Raw genomic sequence first — 23,919 nt, 5'->3', positions numbered from 1 at the left:
AGAATTGAACAAAGTATATGTGTTTAGTTGTTGACACAATGCTGTGATTAATTATATTTGAGCAAACTTGGACAAAAATCTTTGAATAATACAATTAAGTAACAAATTTGTTAAGAGAATCCCTTGCGTAAGGGGACACTTTCAATTATATAAACAGTGCTGTCACAAGTGGATTGAGGAATGGTGAGCTTGACCCTGAGAAAAGGCTTTACCCTGGTGGATTAAATAAACACACCCTTATATTGAGGTTTTACTCCTCATTGATAAGCCTTAACGAGAATTACAAAAAGCATATCAAGTAGTAAATTAACTTCCCTTTTATGATGATTGGCGGTTGGACAGTTGCTAAATATTCATTTTCTTGTAGTGTCAGAGTCTTTAAAACAAGGAAGTGACATCACAAACGTTAATGATGCGTAAGAAACTCGACTTTTAATGACAAAACCTGAGTTATCCCTATATATAAGTTTCAAGTTGCAAAGGCCTCACCCAATTTCCTTGCAATAATTAACAAATTAAGATCCAAGAAGAAGAATTGGATGGAGAAGGGAAGAGTCGCACAAGGGGACACCAATCAGAGAAGATGGATATATTTCAAATACAGAAATTTCTTAAATATCCAAAAGCTGCTTTATATTTATTGCGATTCCAGAGTATATACATATGATACTTAATTTTTGCAAGCCATTAATCAAAGACAATATATATATGTAATAGGTCCATCAATGATAGTATATAGTAATTTTTATCTATCTAAATTAGGCTGATAAATATACATTCTGGATCACTGCTCGTACGTACTTTCCTTAAGCTTTGGAGTAATAAATGATATGTGTTCGGGTGTTAAGCAAGTGACTGAGGGAGTTGTTAAGGTGGAAGAGACATGAGCATTATTGCATTCAGCTTTTACCTTCTTTCCAGGAGTTGATGAAGTTATCATATTGTTGCTTAGAGTGATACCAGTGCAAGGAACTATACTACTGCAATCCAGTTTGATAGCAACCTCAGTAGCGGATGTCCCTTTGAATCCACTAAATCTCACATTGCTTATCTTTACTGCTGTTTTCTGCATGTATACATTATAATTAATTAATTAGTAAAATTTTATTCATAAAAAAAAAAATCCAACACGAATTGTATATGTTTACCCCTTCAGGTTGACATGTTTGGTGAGGACAATAGTGTTGGTCAATAATGATCGGGTTTTCAGCGTTTATGAGTTGAACGCCAACGAAGGAAATATCCCTTGCAAATCCAGCACCACCCTATATATAGAACAAAAAAAAAAAAAAAAATAATGCTATTGAGAAGAAATTAAGAAGTTTTCTTGATCAATCTTTTAAGAATGATAATAAAAATAACTACCACCCATGTCTTGATTCTAGCTCCATTTTGAGTTCCATTGAAGATAGAATTCTCCACTTGCACCCATTCCACTGTTTCGTTTTTCCCATTTTTTCCAAGACTTCCCACGCTACAATCATACGCAGAAGTTGATGAATTATTTTAGAAAAAATTCATATATATATATATATGCTAAGTTAATTAATAAAAAATTACCTAATTCCATGGCCTGGTCCACATGTAAGGCGGGTGATGTTTATATGAGAGGAACCGCCATTGATAGCTATGCAATCATCTCCTATATTATAAATAAAATAATAATTTTTAAGAAAAGACATACTTACAATGTGAAAACAACATTATATAAAAATACGTAAGTCTCTCTCTCTCTCTCTCTCTCTCTCTCTCTCTCTCTCTCTCTCTCTCTCTCTCTCTATATATATATATATATAAATATATATATATACCGGTTCCAAAGAAACAGTCTGAAATTCGAAAGAGCAGTGGATGAGGAGATGTCAATCCCATCAGTGTTGGGACTATCTTTGGGTGCAATTAGTTGAATATGTGATATATCCACTTCCTTGCACCTATTCACGCTTACGTGATTTCCAGGACTATTTAAAGAAGTGATTCCATGAAAATTAAGATTACTGCAATTGTCGGAAGAAATAACCTGCATCAATAATTAATTTCTTAAAAAAAATTAATAGGGTAAGATAATTTATGAAATTAATTAATCTCAACTTTATGATAAGCAAGACAAACTTACTGCTGGTGCACACTCATTTGGTGTCTGAAAAATAAATTGAATTAAAAGAATTATTTAGTCAGTTTATAATTAATTAATTAATGGACAATAAAATGTAAAATAAAAACAAAATTGAGCATGCATTATACTTTATTCCACCAAGCAGCACCGTTGCCATCTATTTGGCCTGTTCCATCAACAGTAAGACCAGCTACGTTTGAGAAGCACAGCCAGCAACCATTATCACATTTTGTCCACGTATTGCTTTTTGGTGCAATAATGTTTCCAAGGACCTGAAAATATGTATACAGTAGGACATTTTTTTTGTATGAAAATTTGGTAAAAAAGGTTGAAAATTTACTTACCATTAATCATAGATATGTATACCCAATTACCCTAGTACTAATTTTGTTCGTGTATTAAGCTTAGCTCTTTTCTTTTCTTTTTTGTTTTTTCGAGCAATTGATAAATAAATTTATAAATAAGCAAAAGATCATAAACCTAATTAACATATACGATATATATATATATATGTAAAAATATAGAATGCAAATCTTAGTTAACCCTTTCCTCTTGCCAAGCATATTATTCTTTTGGTTACAAATTTATATAAAATAAATAAATAAATTATAGAAAACAAGAGGAGCCAATATTGGTTGAAGTTTCTATAATATAACGTGGTTTTAATATATTCTAGCGGACAAGGATAACAACCGAATTAATCTTTTCCTTTTTTTTTTCTTTCACAGAACCTGAATTGATATAAAAGTATTAATTTATTCACAGGTTCCAATCATGTTTATATAATATATGCAAAAGTTGAAAAAAAAAAAAAAAAGACATGAATATGAACTAAGTAACTGTGCTATTTGCCTTAATATGAATGGATTTTGACTTGCAAGGACCGGAAAAAGCAATTTTAGAACTCAGCAAAAAAGTTTTGGCAGAAGGGATTTCCAAGGTTGGATTATTAGTTGCTGCACACAGAGCTGTCCACGCTTTTGAAAAAGCCTACATATTCAAAATTAGCACATAATTATTAGTAAGATCAGATATAATCGTATATATATATATATATATATATATATAGAGAGAGAGAGAGAGAGAGAGAGAGAGCAAAAAGAAAATAATTAAATAGGAATATACTATATGCAGTATACAAAAAAACATGCATGTACAATATTGTACGTACATGCAGCTTAAATTAAGCTTAAAAAAGATGAAAAATTTACCAGTAAATCATCTGTTCTTCCATCTCCAACAGCCCCAAAATTGATGACATTAAGGGATTGGCAATTACCAATCCCAAAACCAAAGTTCAAAATAAAAAAAGCAATAACTAGCAATGCCTGCAGAGAAGAAAGAAGGGGATATCAAGAAAACCTTTAATGTACATTCATAAAAAGTAGCTAGCCATGAAACCAAGGTTTTTCAAAGATGAAAGCCTTGATCCTTACCATCACACTGAAACTGAAAGCCTTTGCTTCAATTATTTTCTTGGTTGAAAGGAAGTTATCAGTAGGGTTTTGTGTTCTTAATTTCTCACAGTATATGACTTCATGCAATTGCTAGTTTGTGTGCTTTTTATAGAGGTACGTGCGCATGTATTTTGAGGAATTTAATTAATTAAAAAAACTAATTTAGCAATAAAAGATAAAACCATAATAACTTGAGTGATTATTGAAAATTGCAAGGATATATCATTATCCTATACGTAATAAGGCGGTGCATATGTACAAGTTGGGTTAATTCAATAATTTTGAATTACAGAAATTAAAACCCCATTATCCATGCAAATAACATGTTAATCCAATTAATTTTCTTTTATATTTTATTGATCTACGTGTATAGATATATGTACTTTTGTTTTTATCCTCAAGCATTAATTTTTAATCGATCTTGGAATATAAGTTGGGGATAAGATGAAATCTAATATCAAAGAAAATCTTGGAATAGTAACTACGGAAATCTTTGTAAGAAGTAACAAAGAAAATTGGAAATCAAATATTCCTCGGATTGCCTTTGAAACATGCCTTGAAGTTTAAGGCCGTGACCAATCAAATGCATTTCTCATATCAGACACTTACTTTGCCAGGTTTTGTCTGATGTGTGGTGACCCTTCATGTTGAATATTGTCACTCGCCTTGGGTACGCCTAAAACGCAATAACGCTGAAAATAGCTAATTTCCACTTGAACATTGACAGTAGTTTTGCTGATCATGCAAGTTCTGATGATTCTAACTCTCCCAGGCTTCTATGTGCAGTCTTTTTTTTTTTTTTGTCCTCACGTTCTCAACATGCTTTAGAGCACAGATGTCTGTGACAAGAGCTGATATGCTTTGCCAAGAGAGCCAGGGATCGATGTCTAAGATATAAAACCTGAACAAGCCTTGTTGCCAAAGTAAATGCTGAAAAAAGTCAGTAGATAAAGACTTCATGCAGGCTAGGATCAAGATGAAAATGGAAGCTGGATTAAGCCGGCATTATCTATATACAACTGCAACGTGCGTGCAATGGTGTCACTTAGATAGAAGTTGCCGAAGTGAGCGCTCTTTGGCTGGTTCCAGCCGATGGCATAACACCAAATAGCAAAACAGCGGAGTACAAATATTGACCGGAGCTTCCATGATTTCCGCAAAAATTAGATGTTCTCACATTTTATATCCTAGAATGAAATATAGTCTTGGATGATTTTATTGACAATTTAGAATGTGGTGCATCTCACATTGGATAGAAAATTTTAATTATTAATGAGTAAAATTAATTTTTATATTAATTTTATTTATATTTTAAATAATTATGTTTGAACCAAAATAATTATAATTTGACAAACACTACAAGAAAATAGCATATTAGCGACAGTTTTGTAGCGACCTTTCACTTACAAACGCCTTTAGCTTCATTGTTTTTATAAAACTTAAGGCGTTTATTATCAAAACGCCACTAAATATTTAAATAGCGACGTTGTTACTTATAAACGCTACCCAAGACTTGATATCAGCAGCATTTTTCAACTAAAACGCCTTGAATAATTCTGTCTTAAAAATTTCAGTGAATACTAAAGGCGTGTTTATGGCAAACAACGCCTTCAATAATCACCTAATAAAAAATTGTATGAGATTATTGAAGGTATTTTGTACAAGAAACACCTTTAACAATTGGACCAAAAAATTTCACAGACTTATTGAAGGCGTTTTTGAAGTCGTTTTTGTTCAAAAACGCATTCAATAAATATCATATCAAAATGTTTGGATTGTACGGATGTTAACCATAAGGTTGTAGGTTTGATCTCTCCCTTTAGCCTTTTTTGGGTTTTTCCAGAGATATTTGTAATTGATTATTCTAGGCATTTTCTTGGCAAAAAAATGTTCACCAATTGCTCTAAAAAATTTTACAGAAAATATTGAAGGCAATTTTTTGCGAAAATCGCCCTTAATAATCCATAGGAAAAATATGAATCGATTCTTGAAGGCATTTTTGGCTGAACTCACTTTTTATAATACAATCAATAAAATTTTGTTATGATTATTAAAGGCGATTTTTGTTAAAAATGCCATCAATAATCCATAGACAAAAGTTTGAACGGATGCTTAAAGACGTTTTTGGCTCAAAACACCTTTAATATTCTAAATGATAAATTTTAATGGTCAAATTATTGAAGGCAATTATATCAAAAAACGCCTTCAATAACATTTTCTTATAGATTATTTAAGGTGTTACCTATAGGAAAACGCCCTTCATAATCCATTCGATTAATTTTTAATTAGTATTATTGAAGGCGTTTGTTTAAAAAGCCTTCAATAATTTATACAAAAAAGATGAGACAGATTCTTGAAGGTATTTTTTTGCCTAAAACGCCATTAATATTCAAGACAATAAATTTTAATGGTCGGATTATTAAAGGCGATTATATCCAAAAACGCCTTCAATAATATTTTGTTATGGATTATTCAAGACGTTACCTGTAGGAAAACAACTTTCATAATCTATTCGATTAATTTTTAGTTGGTATTATTAAAGGTATTTTTTTTAAAACGCATTCAATAATCCATACAAAAAAGATGCAATGAATTCTTGAAGGCATATTTTGCCTAAAACACCTTTAATATTTCACATAATAAATTTTTTGGGTGATTATTGAAGGCAGTTTTGGTTAAAAATGCCTTCAAAATTTTTTATTAGGGATTATTCAAAGCAATTTCTTGTTAAAAACACCTTCCTTAATCCCATCAAAAAAAACATATTTGATATTGTATATGTCAAGTCAGTTATAGGTTTATGCCTAAAAAACGTTTACTGTCTGTTGTTTATTAATGCATAGAAAATATTTGGTTTATATATGTGATACTACGAATTACATTTTGGAATTTACATAATGAATATTGTTGTATTTCAATAAATTGATGACACATCTGAAATTAAAACTGATAACGTTACCATATTAATATACTTTTCTAAAATAATCATACTCAATAATTTATTAAATACACATAGTGTATTCATATTAAGTATAACAATAATATTAAACCAATTCGTCAATGTACAAACTTAAAGTTTACATTCAACATGGCATGTTTAAAACATTATAACAATTTGTTCCTTATATATTTACATTCAACCAACAATGTCTAACCTGATGGTTTATCAACATTGATAAATGATAATACATGAGCACACCATTCTTTATGGACTTCATCCAATTCCTCTTCCTAAAGCTTTCTTTACTCTCCCACTAAAAAAAAAATCAAAAGTAAATGCTAAGAAATGAGAACATAATGTACCTTTTAATTTTTTTAAGATATAATGAGTTTATGAAATTTATACTAACCTTGAATGGTGTGGTCATAAAATCATGTAACACTATCTTTCGCATAAAATGAAGGACATAATATCTATATTCAATATTATCCGGTTGACGAGGTACCTGAAAATTAAATTGAGTGGGTTTAAGAAATATTTATCTACACAAACTTAGCATAAAAGAATATATTTTATATTTATCGATAATGACATCCATTTCAGTTTCTTTATCTTCTTATCGAATGCAAATATTATCCTAAATTGAAAAGAAAAAAATTACTTAATACATAAATAAAATTACTTATGAAGAAACAGAAGATATATAATCTAATAAAGTGTAATACCTCTTTATAAAAGTTTGAATATCGAGGTTAGGCATCACCGTTGGATTAACTAAATTAAGTAAGTATGGAGTTAAAAAAATGAGGTTACCCCAGTAGAGGTGCGCACTGATGTTCGATATACGTGCAACACAAATGGTAATTTTTCATGTCAGTTTTTGTAAGTCTTAATCATCTTCTATAGAATCTTTTTTATGTTCTTGTTGGCTGCCTCAACTGTCCCCATCATTTTCGAATGGTATGGTGTCGAGTTATGATGCTTGATCTTGTATTAAGCATACATTTCTTGCATCATCTTACTATTTAGATTCTTGGCATTGTCTGAAATAATTCTCTCTAAAAGTCTATATCTACAGATGATATCTCTCTTTATGAACTTGTAAATCACAGATCGTGTTACACTTGCATACGATGCTACCTCTACCTATTTTATGAAGTAATCTATCATCACAAAAATGAATCTATGCCCGTTAGAAGCCTTTGGGGTGATAGGACCAATGACATCCATGCCTCACATTAAGAATGGCCAAGGTGGTGTTATAACATGTAAAGCAGATGTCGAAACATTAATCTTATCAGCATATATCTGGCATTTATGGCACTTACAAGTATAATCAATGCAATCACTCTCCATTGTCAACCAGTAATATCCTGCTCTCATAATATGTCTCGTCATCATATGTCCACTGGTATGTACCCTACATATTTCATCATGCACCTCTTCAATGATTTTCCTCGCTTCAGCCTTACTTACGCACTTAAGTAATACTTGATCCTAATTTTTTTTATACAAAACATCCCCATCTAGGAAAAAGCTCATAGCCAACCTTCGGATGACCCTTTTATCATTTTTTATTGCTTGAACTGGGTATTGCTGATCCTTAACATATTGTAGGATATCATAATACCAAGGCTTCCCATCTTTTTCTTTTTCTATATTGGAGCAATGAGCTGGTATCTCTTTAACATCTAGCTTGATGGGTTGAATGTCAATATTATCATTAATTCGAATCATTACAACCATAGTAGCCAATGCATCAGCAATCAGATTCTCTTCTTGAGGTAAGTGGTCAAACTAGATGTCTTCAAATTGTTTCATCAACTCTAGAATATACTTATAATATGAAATGAGTTTTGAATCTCTCATCTCTCATTCCTCTTTCAACTGATATATAACTAGAGCTGAGTCTCCAAACACTTTTAATACTTTCACTCTCTTAGCTATAGCAGCTTGTAAGCCCATGATGCATTTCTCATATTCAGTAATGTTATTTGTGCAATTAAAATTTAACCTTGTTGTTATAGGGCAGTATTATTCTTTTGGAGAGATCAGAATTGTCCCAATTCTATGTCCCAAGGCATTGGCACTCCATCAAAATACATTCTCCAGCATTTTTCTCCATGCTCTCTTTTCTCCAGTTAGGAAATAGTCATTAGGTCTTCATCAGGAAATTTTAACTTCATTGGTTCATACTCTTCAGTAGTACGATCTATAAAAAAATTCTGCTATAGTGCCCCCTTTTATTGCCTTTTAGCTCACATATATAATATCATACTCCGAGAGCATTACTTGTCATCGAGTAATTCTTTCAGACAAAGAAAGCTTCTCAAAGATATATTTAATTGGATCCAATTTTGCTATGAGTCATGTGATATGATAGAGCATATACTGTCTGAGTCTTTTGGCAGTCCACGCTAATACATAACACATTTTCTCCAATGAAGAATACTTGGATTCGTACTCTGTGAACTTTTTACTCAAATAATAAATAGCTCTATCCTTTCAACTAGACTCATCTTGTTGCCCCAGCACACATCCCATTGAATTTTCACATACTGTCAAGTATAGAATTAAAAGTTTCCCTGGAACAAATGGCACCAACATTGAAGGGTTTGAAAAGTATTGCTTAATTTTATCAAACGCCTCTTGACATTCCTTATTCCATTTTTCAAGATTATTCTTGCAAAGAAGCTTAAATATGGGATCATATTTGTAAGTGAGCTGAGAAATAAATCGAGAAATATAGTTCAATCTCTCTAGAAAATCTCAAACTTCTTTTGGTGTGCTGGGAGGTGACAAATTCTGAATAGCCCGTATCTTATTTGGATCGACTTCAATTCTTCTTTCACTGACCACAAAGCCTAGTAATTTTCTTGACTTTACCCTAAATGTGCACTTGACTGGGTTTAACTTAAGCTGAAATCTTCTTAACCTCTCAAATAACTTTTTGAGGTCGGTGACATGATCTTCATCCTCACAAGATTTTACAATTATATCGTCTATATACACCTCGATCTTTTTGTGCATCATGTCAAGAAAGAATGTTACTATGGCCTTTTGATATGTTACTCCAGTATTCTTTAACCCAAAAGGCATGATCTTGTAGCAAAAGGTTCCTCACATAATCACGAAAGTAGTCTTTTTTATATCATCTGCAGTCATTTTTATCTTATTATACCCTGAAAAACCATCCATAAAGGAGAAAATTGAATGCCTAGCCATATTATCTACCAGTGTGTCGATATAAGGTAAAAGAAAGTTATCTTTTGGACTAGCCTTATTGAAGTCACGATAGTCTACACATATTTATATCTTTCTATCTTTATTAAGAACGGGTACTATATTGGTTACCCACTCTGGATACTTAGCCGCTTGTAGAAAACCTGCATCAAATTATTTCTTCACCTCTTTTTTTATCTTTAGTAACATTTCAGGCTTCATTCGTCTCAGTTTCTGTTGAACTGGCTTAGATTCTAACTTTAGGGGTAATCTGTGCTCCATATCTCCGTGCTCAACCCTAGCATATCCTGGTAAGATCAAGTAAATACATCTACAAATTCTCGAAGTAGATCTACCAATCATTGTCTATCTCTTGATGAAAGTGAAGTGTCAATTCTGACATCTTTTTAATTCTCTTCATCTCTCAGATTCACTAAGTCAATTATATCTTGATACAGCTCAATTGGCTTATTTTCTTATTCAATCAAACTCATTATATCCGGAGGCATAACATATTCCTCAGAATTCTCTTCATTGTCAAGTTCATCAGTGTTAATTGAGTTCTCAAAACTAACTTCTTGATTATTATCATAATTATCTTCATGTTCATTTAAAGACTTGAAATTGAATGAAATGGGATATATTGGCAAGATGTGCTTGAAAAGATAGGAATAATGAAGACACAAAAAAATGAATGAAAATACATCTTTCCTAATTTTTATTAAAAATAATAAAAGATAAATAGCCCAAAGAAGAAAGATCACCCCAATACCTTGGGCAATAGCTATTGGGATATTACAATTATATTGTATTAGTTTCAACAATCATAGGCACTTCAATGGCACTCCAGTTGCTCAGCTCATAATCTGGTGACAAAGACAGACCCACCCCTCTTGATTAATCTCTACTTCATTTTCAATAGCATCAATGGTTAATTGGGCAAAAATATTTTTCACGTTTTTTCTTGTATCTGGGTACATGAATCCTCCAGGTCTGAAAGTTTTATGCAGGTGTGGGATAACCATTAATCTTGCTATCTTTCCTGCTAGCCTTCTCTTGATCTCCCATTCTGCCATCTCATAGCTTAGGCCTAACTTGTCGCTATTATCTATCACCGTCGGGGTTCCTTTATTCCCTGTAAGTTCTTGCCCAGCCCCAGTCCTAGATACCAGCCCTTATTGATGATTTGGCTCATCACTATCCTTGAAAAAGGTTGATTTTTAAATCCTTCACCTATGGAATTAACTAGCTCAAAAGATTGATAGGAGCATTCTAATACTTTTTCGACAGCCTCTACATATGAAGTATTTAATGGTTGGGTCACTAGTATGTCTTCCTCCACAACTACCACTACTAGTTGACCTTCTACATTAAACTTGATCTTTTGGTATAAGGTAAAAAGTACAACTCCTGCCATGTGAATCCATGGCCTTCTCAATAGACAGCTATAATATGGAGAGATATGCATCACTTGAAACTTCATATTAAAAGTACATGGCAACTTGCAAGGGCATCTCGCTATCCCTCAAGACTTTTCTTCTGGTTTCATCAAAAGCTCTCACAATTATCTGACTGTCCTTCATATGAGAGTAATTAATGGGTAACCTCTCCAAAGTTGACATAAGCATGACATTGATAATAGAGCCATTATCAATAAGAAACTTGGCTATGATATGGCTCTTACACTTGATCGTGATATGCAGAACCTTGGCATTTCTCTTTCCCTCCAAAGAAATCTCATTATCGCTAAACGAAATGTGATTCGACATGACTAAATTTCCAGCCAAGTGATTCACACATTCAACAGATACATTATGTGCCATGTATGCCTAATTCAACACTTTCAGTAAGATATTTCGGTGTGGCTTTGAGTTTAACAGTAGTGATAGCAATGAGATTCGAGCTGGCATTTTATTCAACTGTTCAACAACTGAATACTCACTATGTTTTATCAGTTTCAAAAATTCACAAACCTTTTTTTCTGATACCGATTTCAGACGATCTTTTTCAGGTTTTATTTCAGGATTATTTCACCCTTCTCTTTTATTGGCCCTCTTTCTTCGAGCCTTCTCTAACATTTCTAGAGTGTAGCACCTTTTACTTCGGGAAATACCTCCTACACCAGTTATATTAGAAGTGTTAGCTTTAGAGACATCCTCTTCTTACCCCTGAACTACTGTATCACAGTCATATCTCCAGGGTACAGCTTTATCATCCTTGTATAAGAAGAGAGTCAAAACTTTAAAAGTTATCAGCCTGAAAATGAGTTTGTCTATGATGGACTTTGGTTTGTTCCCACAATAGATTGCCACCGACTTTGGAAACAACTTTACAGGCTTATCAGTCATGGATACCTCAACACTTCTTAAGTCTTTACTTCTTTCATAGACCTCTATCTGGTATGAATCTAAGAGTTTTTACACCTCTTGGTGAAACTGCTCGCAGGTTTCAATAGAGTGGTCTATTGCCCCACTATGATATTTACAACTAGTGCCGACTATATATACTCTATGATAACTGTGTGGACTCACTAGTTGTATCATGTCAGCTTTTCATAAAATATCAAACAGTTGATTAAGAGGTGTCTTAATATCTACCACTTCTTTCTTCATATGGCACTCCTGTTCTTCACTTATAGCATTCACATTATGATTCGACAAAAAATTACCACTAACATTCAGTGCAGTCACTCCTCCCATATCAAAGCAAATCATTCCATCCTTGATCAACCATTGCACTTTTCGTTTTAGGACGATGTAATTTTCAGTGGAGTGATCAGCAATCTCATAATGATAGTCGCAGTAGGCTGTGGGATCATACCACTTAGGGTAAAGTGGTTTGAGGGGTTCTAATTTACTAAGAGCAATCAAATGACTGTTGTAAAGCTCCTTATATAATTTTGTATAAGTCATTGAAATTCGGTCAAATACAGATTTTTCACGGGTAGTTCATTGCTCTCGTGAACCACCCATGGGGTTAGTTGGACAATTTTGAAGTTTTGGGGTAAGTTGAGTGTTAGGACTATATGTGGTATTCTGAGGCTTAGGAGGAGGTTGATATGTTTGGGGATAAGGTGACTCTACAAATGGTTGGTATGGGTAAGGGGAAGTGTTATTTATAGTAGGGTAATATGGCAAGTATCCTTGTGGTGAGTAAGATTGATAACTCCCAAATTGCTGTTTATCAAAGCTCATAGCCTGAGCTTCAGTCTCTTTCTTTTTCGAGACTCTCTTGCTAGATGCTTCACTTCCTTTCAGCTTACCATTCTTGATGGCACTCTCGATAATTTCTCTCAAAATTACCATATTAGTAAAATTTTTTATTGCATTCATTATCATTTTTTCATAATAGGGAGGTTTCAAAGTGCTAACAAATAGCACTGTAGTCTTTTTTTCAATCAGAAGAGCTTGTACTTGAAAAGCTAAATCTCTCCATCTCTGGGCATATTCTTTAAAGACTCATTTACCTTTTTCTCTAAGTTCTATAAAAATAAATGATCAGGAGCCAAATCAATAATATGTCGATATTGACTGATGAAGTCATGAGCCATATCACTCCAAGAGTGAATGCGAGTTCTGTCTAGCTGAACATACCCCCTAGCAGCAGAGCCTATAAGGCTATCTTGAAAAACATGCATCAAGAGTTTTTCATCATAAGCATGAGCTGCCATCTTCCGACAATATATGGTGATATGAGTTTTTAGGCACTTGGTACTATCATAGTTTTTAAATTTTAGTACTTTGAACTTAGAAAGAATGACCACATCAGGGACTAAGCAAAACCCAGCAGCATCAACTGAACCATAGAAACCAATTCCTTCTACAACCCGCAGCCTTTGTTCTAGCATACTAATTTTAGAGCTTTCTTGAGTTTTCACTCTTATCTTTTCTTTTTCCTTCTCTTTCAAATCATCTAGATTAGGAATCAGTTCTACTATCTTTTCAATAAAGACAAGATTTACATAGCATGATAATACCCTAGGTTGGAAGCTGATGGTATTCCAGGATATATAGGATATGCGAAATGTTACAGTAGAACCTCTTGTACAGACTGAGTTTGAGGTGGATAAAAACCTAGAGGGTACAAAGGGTCAGCCACTTCTTGTAATGAGGAAACTTGTTGGCTTGTATTTTTTTCAACTTTTTTTCCCTTATTCAGCTTATTGATAGCATCCAAAATCTTGTTCAACTCATTTTCAATCTTTTCCTGTACTTTTTCTAGCTTTTCAAATCTGTGAGAATTTTTTTGCTCCATTTGTCTGGCCTTGGATCTTGTGTTGTATCGATGGACAGGGTTCTCGTTAGATGGAGCTATCCTTGAACCTTGAGTACCATATCTTAGAATTAGTAAATTTGCATGATTATCACATGGTTATTTTGTTAAATGTAATGAATAAGAATGCAATGAATGAAAAATACATGTATGCAAAGAACATTTGCCTTAAAAACAGTATTTAACCTAAAGATTTCATTTATTCCAAAAAACTTTTATTTACATTGAGTTTATCATCCTAAAACTATAACCATAAAATTGTTTGATCTGTTCATACTAGGCCTTGGCTTTCTCAATGAAGTTCAACAGACGCTGTCCATGTTCTCCTACTGGGGTCACCATTTGTTTCAATGCCTTTGCCTTTTCCACCATCTCTCTTACCTTGCATATCCCTTTATAGATTTGGGTTAGGTGCTCAATGTATTTTTATCTTTCCAAGTTCTCTCTTTTACCACACTAGACTTTGTACGATAATTCTCTATGCTCCTTAACCAATACAGCAATGTGGTCTTCTTGTTCTTTCAACTTTTACCTTAGCCTACTCAAATAATTGTTTAGTATGTTATTCTTTGTCTGTACTTAGGTACTTTCTTCTTCCAATTCAGCATACTCTTGCTTCAATCTTCTATTTTCTTCAGTCAGCTCAACAATAGTTATCTCTTTGGTCCTTTCTCTCACACATAACCTTTTATGCTCTTGGTGTAACTCTGCTAGGTCTTCAACAGCTATATCACGTTCTTTAGTAATCTTGCAAACTTTAGCTTCATGACTTTTAGCTTTATCTTTTCATTGGGTGCTTTTTTCTTGAAGCTTCTGGATTTTTTGCTTTAACTTACCCTTTTCAGACTCAAATTCTTTTGTTGCAAGCTCTAATTCTGATGGTGTCTCTTTAAGTTTTTCTTCTTTTGGCGGTTGAAAGCTTTCATAAGTGAATACCATTTCTTATCTTCGTTTTGCTCTCCAAACCAAGTACCCTGGAGTGACTTTATCAATAAATGGTCCAGAACTCACTCTTCAAGGATTTTTCCATGCTTTAATTATCTCATTCATCCTCTGAAATATTTTAGGCTCACTGTAAGAAAAATCTAACTGATGAACCCCATAAGTCATAGGAATGAATTGTTCTGCCCCAAACTACCTTTTCACTAAGAGTGATGCATAATTTTTCACTCCCCATAAAACCCAAAAGTGGGACCACTATATTATCCCCACATTGGTATAACATAGGTTCATGATTCATCCATGGGGCTAACCATCTTACATCGGTACTGGTTAACTTTTGTAGAAAAGTTATCCATTCTTTTTTAAACTTTCATTCTGACCACCCACTTTCACAGAATTTTTTGATCGGAGCTCGATTACAGATATAAAGATTTGAGAATGCACCATTTCCCTATTTAAAATGGTTTTTTATCTATAAGTACAATAATTGTATACAACCTATAAAGCACCCTCCATTTCGAGAACAATAACTCAAAGATTTGATAGTCTCTGCTAATATTACCGTTGAAAGATTACAGCCATTGATCACACTCTCGAAGAAGTCAACCATCGTTATCTCAATATAACCAAAACCTTTGAGAAGATCACCATTCCGTAGATGGCTAAGGTAAATATATCTAACTCTCGTTCTTCATTGGCATGTTGCACTAGAAACTCATGAAAGAACTTCCAAGGTAGGCAAACCTATTCTTGTTTCTTCTTTGTATGAGAATCCATAATTTCCTTGTCTATCCCCATGAGTTGAGCCAGACCCTTACGAAATCTTGACTTGTGTTTTTTGACATATATCTTATCAGGAGCCTCGAGGTGCAAACTCAATAAAATTGAATATTCTTCGATGGTGAGAGTCATATCAGCTTCATTAAAGATAAAACACTTATATACAGGATCCCAAAATTATGCTGCAGCTCTGATTAGTTGATCATCAATAACTACTGCTAGAAGGTGTGCTATATGATCGTGTCTCTGGCAAAACTGCTCTTGTCTTGACAGACTCATCTTCTTTCAGATATCAACCAAATCTTCTAGATTGTTCTGTTTGAAGAGGATAGATGTTTCTTGAGACAAAATAGAATCATATCCGATTGGTAAATAATCTCTTATCTTCAGTTGAATCTTTTTTTATTAGGCTTTGACTGCGTTGGGTGTCTCACAAGGTGCTAATACGGATGAAGAACAAACTAGTCGTTCAGTGGAGTCCATGAAAAGTTTTGTTGAAGACTGTCTTTCAAGCAAATGTTTTTTATGCAACTTTATGATATGTGTATAAACCAATGCAAAAGAATGAGAAAAAGGTTAGTATGCCTAGAAAAAAGAAAGAATAAATAAATAAGTAAATTAAAACATCACACAGAATAAGAGGATGAACCCTATACTTTTGGTCAATTCTAAAAGGGAAGAGCGATAGCTCTATCTATAGGTTAGACACTCTTAAGGTTCACTATATGTGGTTTAAGGTCAAAGTCTAAAGGTTCCCAAATTGCTCCTTACATCATTGTCCATCATAAACTAGTAAGGTACCCCAATCCTCACCCATTACAGGCTACAAGCGAAAAATGTTCAATTTGAGTGGGAGTATTTCGCTAGCCACTACGGAGGTATTAAACCTCATGAAAGCAATAGGTACTTTACTTCCTCCTAGAGAGACGGAGCTCGGGTATAGAGCTCATGTTATGCACATGCATATGAATGACATGATTAATAAAGTAAATAAACATGAACGAATAAAAAAATCTATACAAAAGATTCAATTTTATTAGGTTTTTGGATAATACAAATTTATTTGCTGGCTTGACTCTCGGACTACCCCAGCAGAGTCACCAAGCTGTCATAACGTCTAGATTCGAAAATCTATCATTAGACATTGGCTTGAAGGAGTCACCACTAATCTTTTTTATCTAGGTGTGATTGGCCACCTAAGGAATCTATCTTTTCAGGGAACACCTAAGTTTAAGGGTCTCTAAAAGAGTAGGTTCGGGTCTACTAACCAGAACAGGGTTCTAGAGTTCGGTTACGTGTGAGGAAGGTTATAGCACCCTCACAATGCCCATCAAAAAATGGTACCAGCTTAATTTTGTGTTATCCAATAAGCCTTAAAAATTTACCAAGTAATTAATTATTAAAAATTATTCTCAATTGACTTTAATACTTTTAGCATAAAATTGAAAAAATCTCATCACCTCAAGAGTATGCAAGAAAACTACTATTTCACTTACAGAGGTTCCGTCGTCGGATTATTTAACATTAAAAAAATTTAAGAAAATAAAAAGGAAGAAAAAAAATGATTGCTTTTGTGTAGGAAAAATTGATACTTTCAACTTTTTTCCAAAATATTTTTTAGAAACTTTAATTTCGAGAAAAATTGATACTTTCAACTTTTTCTCAAAACCTTTTTTTGAAAATTTATTTTTAAGAAAAATTGATACTTTCAACTTTTCCTGAAAAAAATCTTTTTTGAAAATTTATTTTTAAGAAAAATTGATACTTTCAACTTTTTCTCAAAAATATTTTTGGAACGTTTATTTTCAAGGAAAATTGATACTTTTAACTTTTCCTAAAAAATATTTTTTTTGAATTTTATTTAAAGAAAATAAAATAATAAAATAAAGAAAAAATGAAAATGAAAATAAAAATAAAAATAAAAATAAAGGAAAATAAAATAAAAGTATTAAACAAATATAATATAATCAATAAATAATAATAATAAATAAATAAATATAAAAAAATGAAAAAAAAACCTGAAAACGATTCGACAACGGCTCGGCTCGGCTCGACTTGAGGAAGAAAAATGGCTCGGAGACGTGGCTCGGCTCGACTCGAAAAACGACTCGCACTCAGGTTAAACGCAGGTCGACGCTCGGATCGGGTCAGATCTTGACAAAACGCGCGGATCTTCTGGGTTACTTAACGTAGAAACGACGTCATTTTGAAGAGGATATATAAGGCGAATTCTTCTGTTTTTCAGCAGAATCCTCTTTCCCTATCTCTCTCTCTTCCTTCTTCTTCTTTCCCTTCTCTTTAAAAATTCGAAGAACTCCGGTTGAATGCCCATCGGATTCTAAAAATTTTCATCGAAATCTGAGTTTTTCACCGAAAGTTCACCGAAAAACTGATCGATTTTTGGAAATGGTTGCCGAAAATTGGGAAGTTGATCGAAAAATTCAAACTTGGCCAGAAAAGTCACCGAAAAATTCAATCTTCGTTGAAAAATTCAACCGAAATTTAAAAATTTTTCAAAAATTTCTAAAAAAAATTCGTAAAAAATTTTTCAAAAATTTTTCACCGATTCCTAGAGCTATTATAACGCCTCTAAACCCTATTTCAACTTTCAAATCTTCTCTGTGTGTTCCTTTTTCTCTATCAGCCAGTATCTCTTTTTTTTCTCCCTGTTCTTCCTTTGATCCGTGGGTCTTTTTATAGGGATTGATCAGAAGAGTTTCTGATCAATCCCAAATCCTCTTTGGATTGGGATTCAATCATTGAATCTAATATGGACTCTGATTGAACCCCATTTACGGTAGGATTCCTCAAATTTCAACCAAAAAAATGCTAATAGATAATTAAAAAAATAATCAGATAAATGATAATATTAACAGATAACTAAAAATAAATAATAGATAAATTATAATATAATCAGATAAATATAAATATATATAATAATAGATAAATAATAAATAATAAATATATACATTAACAGATAAATAACAAAAAAATGAAATAAATATATATAAATAAATAATAATAATAAATAAATAAATAATAAATACATAAGATAAAAATAAAAAATATATATATAAAAAAAATAATAATAAATATAAAATATAAAATAAAATAAAAATATAAAATGGACCTATTCATTTAAATTCGATCTAATTGATCCGAATCTGAATCAAATTAAGTGTCTACCTATACATTCTAGATCACTGCTCGTACGTACTTTCATTAAGCTTTGGAGTAATAAATGATGTGTTTAGGTATTAAGCAAGTGACTGAGGGAGTTGTTAAGGTGGAAGAGACATGAGCATTATTGCATTCAGCTTTAACCTTCTTTCCAGGAGTTGATGAAGTTATCATATTGTTGTTCAGAGTGATACCAGTGCAAGGAACTATACCACTGCAATCCAGTTTGATAGCAACCTCAGTAGCGGATGTCCCTTCGAATCCACTAAATCTCACATTGCTTATCTTTACTGCTGTTTTCTGCATGTATACATTATAATTAATTAATTAGTAAAATTTTATTCATAAAAAAATTCCAACACGAATTGTGTATGTTTACCCCTTCAGGTTGACATGTTTGGTGAGGACAATAGTGTTGGTCAATAATGATAGGGTTTTCAGCGTTTATGAGTTGAACGCCAACAAAGGAAATATTCCTTGCAAATCCAGCACCATCCTATATACAGAACAAAAAAACTAAAAAAAATTTAATGTTATTGAGAAGAAATTAAGAAGTTTTCTTGATCAATCTTTTAAGAATGATAATAAAAATAACTACCGTCCATGTCTTGATTCTAGCTCCATTTTGAGTTCCATTGAAGATAGAATTCTCCACTTGCACCCATTGCACTGTTTCGTTTTTCCCATTTTTTCCAAGACTTCCCACACTACAATCACAAGCAGAAGTTGATAAATTATTTTAGAAAAAATTCATATATATATATTTATATGCTAAATTAATTAATAAAAAATTACCTAATTCCATGGCCTGGTCCACATGTAAGACGAGTGATGTTGATATGAGAGGAACCGCCATTGATAGCTATACAATCATCTCCTATATTATAAATAAAATAATAATTTTTAAAAAAAGAGATACTGACAATGTGAAAACAACATTATATAAAAATACATAAGTCTATATATATACCGGTTCCAAAGAAACAGTCTGAAATTCGCAGAGCAGTGGATGAGGAGATGTCAATCCCATCAGTGTTGGGACTATCTTTGGGTGCAATTAGTTGAATATGTGATATATCCACTTCTTTGCATCTATTCACGCTAACGTGATTTCCAGGACTATTTAAAGAAGTGATTCCATGAAAATTAAGATTATTGCAATTGTCGAAAGAAATAATCTGCATCAATAATTAATTTCTTAAACAAAATTAATTGGCCAAGATAATTTATGAAATTAATTAATCTCAATTTTATGATATGCAAGACAAACTTACCGCTGGTGCACACTCTTTTGGCGTCTGAAAAATAAATTGAATTAGAAAAATTATTTAATTAGTTTATAATTAATTAATGGACAATAAAATTAAGTATGCATTGTACTTTATTCCACCAAGCAGCACCGTTGCCATCCATTTGACCAGTTCCATCAACAGTAAGACCAGCTACGTGTGAGAAGCACAGCCAGCAACCATTATCACATTTTGTCCACGTATTGGTTTTTGGTGCAATAATGTTTCCAAGGACCTGAAAATATATATACAGTAGGACATTTTTTTTGTATGAAAATTTGGTAAAAAAGGTTGAAAATTTACTCACCAATTAATCATAAATGTGTTTCAATAATTTAACATTATACCCAATTACTAATTTTATTCGTGTATTAAGCTTAGTTCTTTTCTTTTTCTTTTTGAACAATTGATAAGTAAATTTATAAATAAGCAAAAGATCACATATATGAAACCTAATTAACATTTATATTTATATATATATATATAGAGAGAGAGAGAGAGAGAGAGATAGAATGCAAATCTTAGTTAACCCTTTCCTCTTGCCAAGCATATTATTCTTTTGGTTACAAATTTATATAAAATAAATAAATAAATTATACAAAACAAGAGAAGCCAATATTGGTTGAAGTTTCTATAATATAACGTGGTTTTAATATATTCTAGTGGACAAGGATAACAAACGATTTAATCTTTTCCATTTTTTTTTCATAGAACCTGAATTGATATAAAAGTAACAATTTATTCACAAGTTCAAATCATGTTTATATAGTATATGCAAAAGTTGAAAAAAAAAAGACATGAAAATGAACTAAGTAACTGTGCTATTTGCCTTAATATGAATGGATTTTGACTTGCAAGGACCGGAAAAATCAATTTTAGTACTCAGCAAAAAAGCTTTGGCAGAAGGGATTTCCAAGGTTGGATTATTAGTTGCTGCACACAGAGCTGTCCAAGCTTTTGAAAAAGCCTACACATTCAAATTCAACACATAACTATTAGTAAGATCAGATAAAATCATATATATATATATATATATATATAGAGAGAGAGAGAGAGAGAGAGAGAAAGCAAAAGGAAAATAAATTAAATAGGAATATACTATATGCAGTATACAAAAAAAAAACATGCATGTACAATATTGTACGTACATGGAGCTTAATTTAAGCTAAAAAAAGATGAAAAATTTACCGGTGAATCATCTGTTCTTCCATCTCCAACAGCCCCAAAATTGATGACATTAAGGGATTGGCAATTATCAATCCCAAAACCAAAGTTCAAAATCAAAAAAGCAATAACTAGCAATGCCTGCAGAGAAGAAAGAAGGGGATATCAAGAAAACCTTTAATGTACATTCATAAAAAGTAGCTAGCCATGAAACTAAGATTTTTAAAGTTGAAAGGCTTGATTCTCACCATCACACTGAAACTGAAAGCCTTTGCTTCAATTATTTTCTTGGTCGAAAGGAAGTTATCAGTAGGATTTTGTGTTCTTAATTTCCTACCGTATATGACTTCTTGCAATAGCTACTTTGTGTGCTTTTTATAGAGGTACGTGTGCATGTATTTTGACGAATTTAATTTATTAAAAAAATTAATTTTGTAATAAAAGATAAAACCATAATAACTTGAGTGATTATTGAAAATTGCAAGAACTTGAGTGATTATTGAAAATTGCAAGGATATATCATTATCCCATACGTAATAAGGCCGTGCATACGTACAAATTGGGGATAAATTCAATAATTTTGAATTACAGAAATTAAAACCCCATTATCCATGCAAATAATATGTAAAACCACTTTGAAACATGCCTTGAAGTTTAGGGCCGTAACCAATCAATTACATTTCTCATATCAGACACTTATTTTGCCAGGTTTTGTCTGATGTATCGTGACCCTTCATGTTGAATATTGTCATTCGCCTTGGGTACGCCCAAAACGCAATAACGCTGAAAATAGCTAGTTTCCAGTTGAACATTGACATTAGTTTTGCTGGTCATGCAAGTTCTGATGATTCTAACACTCCCAGGCTTCTATGTGCGGTCCTTTTTTTTTTGTCCTCACGTTCTCAACATGCTTTAGAGCACAGATGTCAGTGACAAGAGCTGATATGCTTTGCCAAGAGAGCCAGGGATCGATGTCTAAGACATAAAACCTGAACAAGCCTTGTTGCCAAAGTATTTGCTGAAAAAAGTCAGTAGGTAAAGACTTCATGCAGGCTAGGATCGAGATGAAAATAGAAGTTGGATTAAACCGGCAGTATCTATATACAGCTGCAACGTGCGTGCAATGGTGTCACTTAAATAGAAGTTGCCGAAGTGTGCGGTCTTTGGCTGGTTCTGTCCGATGGCATAACACCAAATAGCAAAACAGGGGAGCACAAATATTGACAGGAGCTTCCACGATTTCTGCAAAAATTAGATGTTCTCACATTTTAGATCCTAGAGTGAAATATAGTGTTGGATGATTTTATTGATAATTTAAAATGTGGTACATCGTACATTGAATAGAAAGATTTAATTATTAATAAGTAAAGCTAATTTTTGTCTTAATTTTATTTGTATTTTAAATAATTATTGTGTGTAACAAAACAATTATTATTTGACAAATAGTCATAACTATTTAATATAAATATATTATTATTCATAAAAGTAATGTTATAAAAAATGTTATAACCATTTAAATAAAAATTTATGTCTATTTGTTCATTATAAAAAATATTTCAGTATAACTATTTTTACTATTTTTGATTAGAGAGTTTGAGGCTTTATTGTATCCTAAAAGCATAATTGCCTTTAAGAAAGTTTTTTCCATGCCTTAAAACCAAAATTTTTTCTATTATTTCTCTTCTCTTATTTATTTTTTCTAATAACTTAAAGACAATTATGAGAAATTTGTATTTCACATGAGGAAATATAAAGAAAAGAAATAGGCATTATTTGGAGATTAGTATTAGAAGAGACTTAAGGTGTCAAAAGATTAATGTTTTTATGGATCAAAATATTAATTTTCATAAAAATCTTCATTAGAGATATGTATTTTATTTTTTACATAATTACTGATAAAAAGATTGACTGAATGAGATAAACACGTTAACAATTTATTTCATTAGTATGTAAAGTCAAAACACAATATGCAAAATATTAATTACATTGCATAAGTTTATGCATATATTGAAATTGGCTGTACAATTGGGTTTAATGAATTGTATTATATTTATTTAAAAATTTGATACTTATAAAGATCAGGATCGAAAATAGCCTAAAAACATAAAATCGAAAGACTTGAATTGATCTACTATCAAAAGAATTATTACTTGTTATCAAGTAACGAATTAAATTAAATTCGAACGGAATGGTCAATTGTTTAATTGTCATATCTTGGTTATATATAGAACAGGCAAATTGTCCCATGGTTTTTATGAAAACAATCAGAAATGGGTAAAAAAATTTACCTTGAAAAATTAGTTATAAATAGAGAATATATACAAAAAATAAGATTTGACTACAAGATTATTTTTATTTTTCAATCATGATATCAAAACTGAGATAATAAATTGAGTCAAGCTATTTGTATAGTTCTATCTTTGTTGGTCATTTATAAATCAAATATTGATATTTTTTTAATTTATTATTAGTTCAAATTTTGACTAGTGTTCATTTTTCATGAAAACCAATTAAAATTAAATCGATGTATATGAATAATTATTATTAAGATATGAT

General features: G+C 32.0%; 2 protein-coding genes and 1 pseudogene across 3 annotated transcripts; all 3 read right to left on the bottom strand.

Moving 5' to 3' along the window:
- Positions 1 to 607: 607 nt before the first annotated feature.
- On the bottom strand, positions 608 to 3,672 carry LOC111274285 (putative polygalacturonase At3g15720; annotated as a pseudogene). The gene is made up of 10 exons (XR_016334045.1): positions 3,553 to 3,672; positions 3,328 to 3,444; positions 2,957 to 3,106; positions 2,245 to 2,388; positions 2,117 to 2,140; positions 1,812 to 2,020; positions 1,561 to 1,642; positions 1,366 to 1,474; positions 1,149 to 1,265; positions 608 to 1,066 (listed from the first exon to the last, which is right to left on the bottom strand). The product of XR_016334045.1 is annotated as a putative polygalacturonase At3g15720 (transcript).
- Positions 3,673 to 6,593: 2,921 nt separating this feature from the next.
- Positions 6,594 to 17,729, bottom strand: LOC149511355 (uncharacterized). The gene is made up of 3 exons (XM_089755214.1): positions 7,240 to 17,729; positions 6,924 to 7,019; positions 6,594 to 6,827 (listed from the first exon to the last, which is right to left on the bottom strand). The coding sequence occupies exon 1, from the start codon at positions 12,646 to 12,648 to the stop codon at positions 12,289 to 12,291; it is 360 nt and encodes a 119-aa protein (XP_089611340.1). The 5' UTR covers positions 12,649 to 17,729; the 3' UTR covers positions 6,594 to 6,827; positions 6,924 to 7,019; positions 7,240 to 12,288.
- Positions 17,730 to 18,723: 994 nt separating this feature from the next.
- LOC111275239 (putative polygalacturonase At3g15720) lies at positions 18,724 to 23,610 on the bottom strand. The gene is made up of 14 exons (XM_022860436.2): positions 23,482 to 23,610; positions 22,469 to 22,605; positions 22,262 to 22,352; positions 22,069 to 22,146; positions 21,612 to 21,722; positions 21,388 to 21,504; positions 21,017 to 21,166; positions 20,291 to 20,434; positions 20,185 to 20,208; positions 19,881 to 20,088; positions 19,706 to 19,787; positions 19,509 to 19,617; positions 19,290 to 19,406; positions 18,724 to 19,210 (listed from the first exon to the last, which is right to left on the bottom strand). Exons 1-14 carry the CDS (start codon positions 23,608 to 23,610, stop codon positions 18,953 to 18,955), a joined length of 1,755 nt encoding a protein of 584 aa, XP_022716171.2. The 3' UTR covers positions 18,724 to 18,952.
- Positions 23,611 to 23,919: the final 309 nt, after the last annotated feature.

Source organism: Durio zibethinus, chromosome 26 (assembly GCF_047325235.1).
Source record: "Durio zibethinus cultivar Kanyao isolate XHJ-2024 chromosome 26, ASM4732523v1, whole genome shotgun sequence".
Classification (NCBI taxonomy): Eukaryota; Viridiplantae; Streptophyta; class Magnoliopsida; order Malvales; family Malvaceae; genus Durio; species Durio zibethinus.
This window is presented reverse-complemented; position numbering and strand designations above follow the sequence as displayed.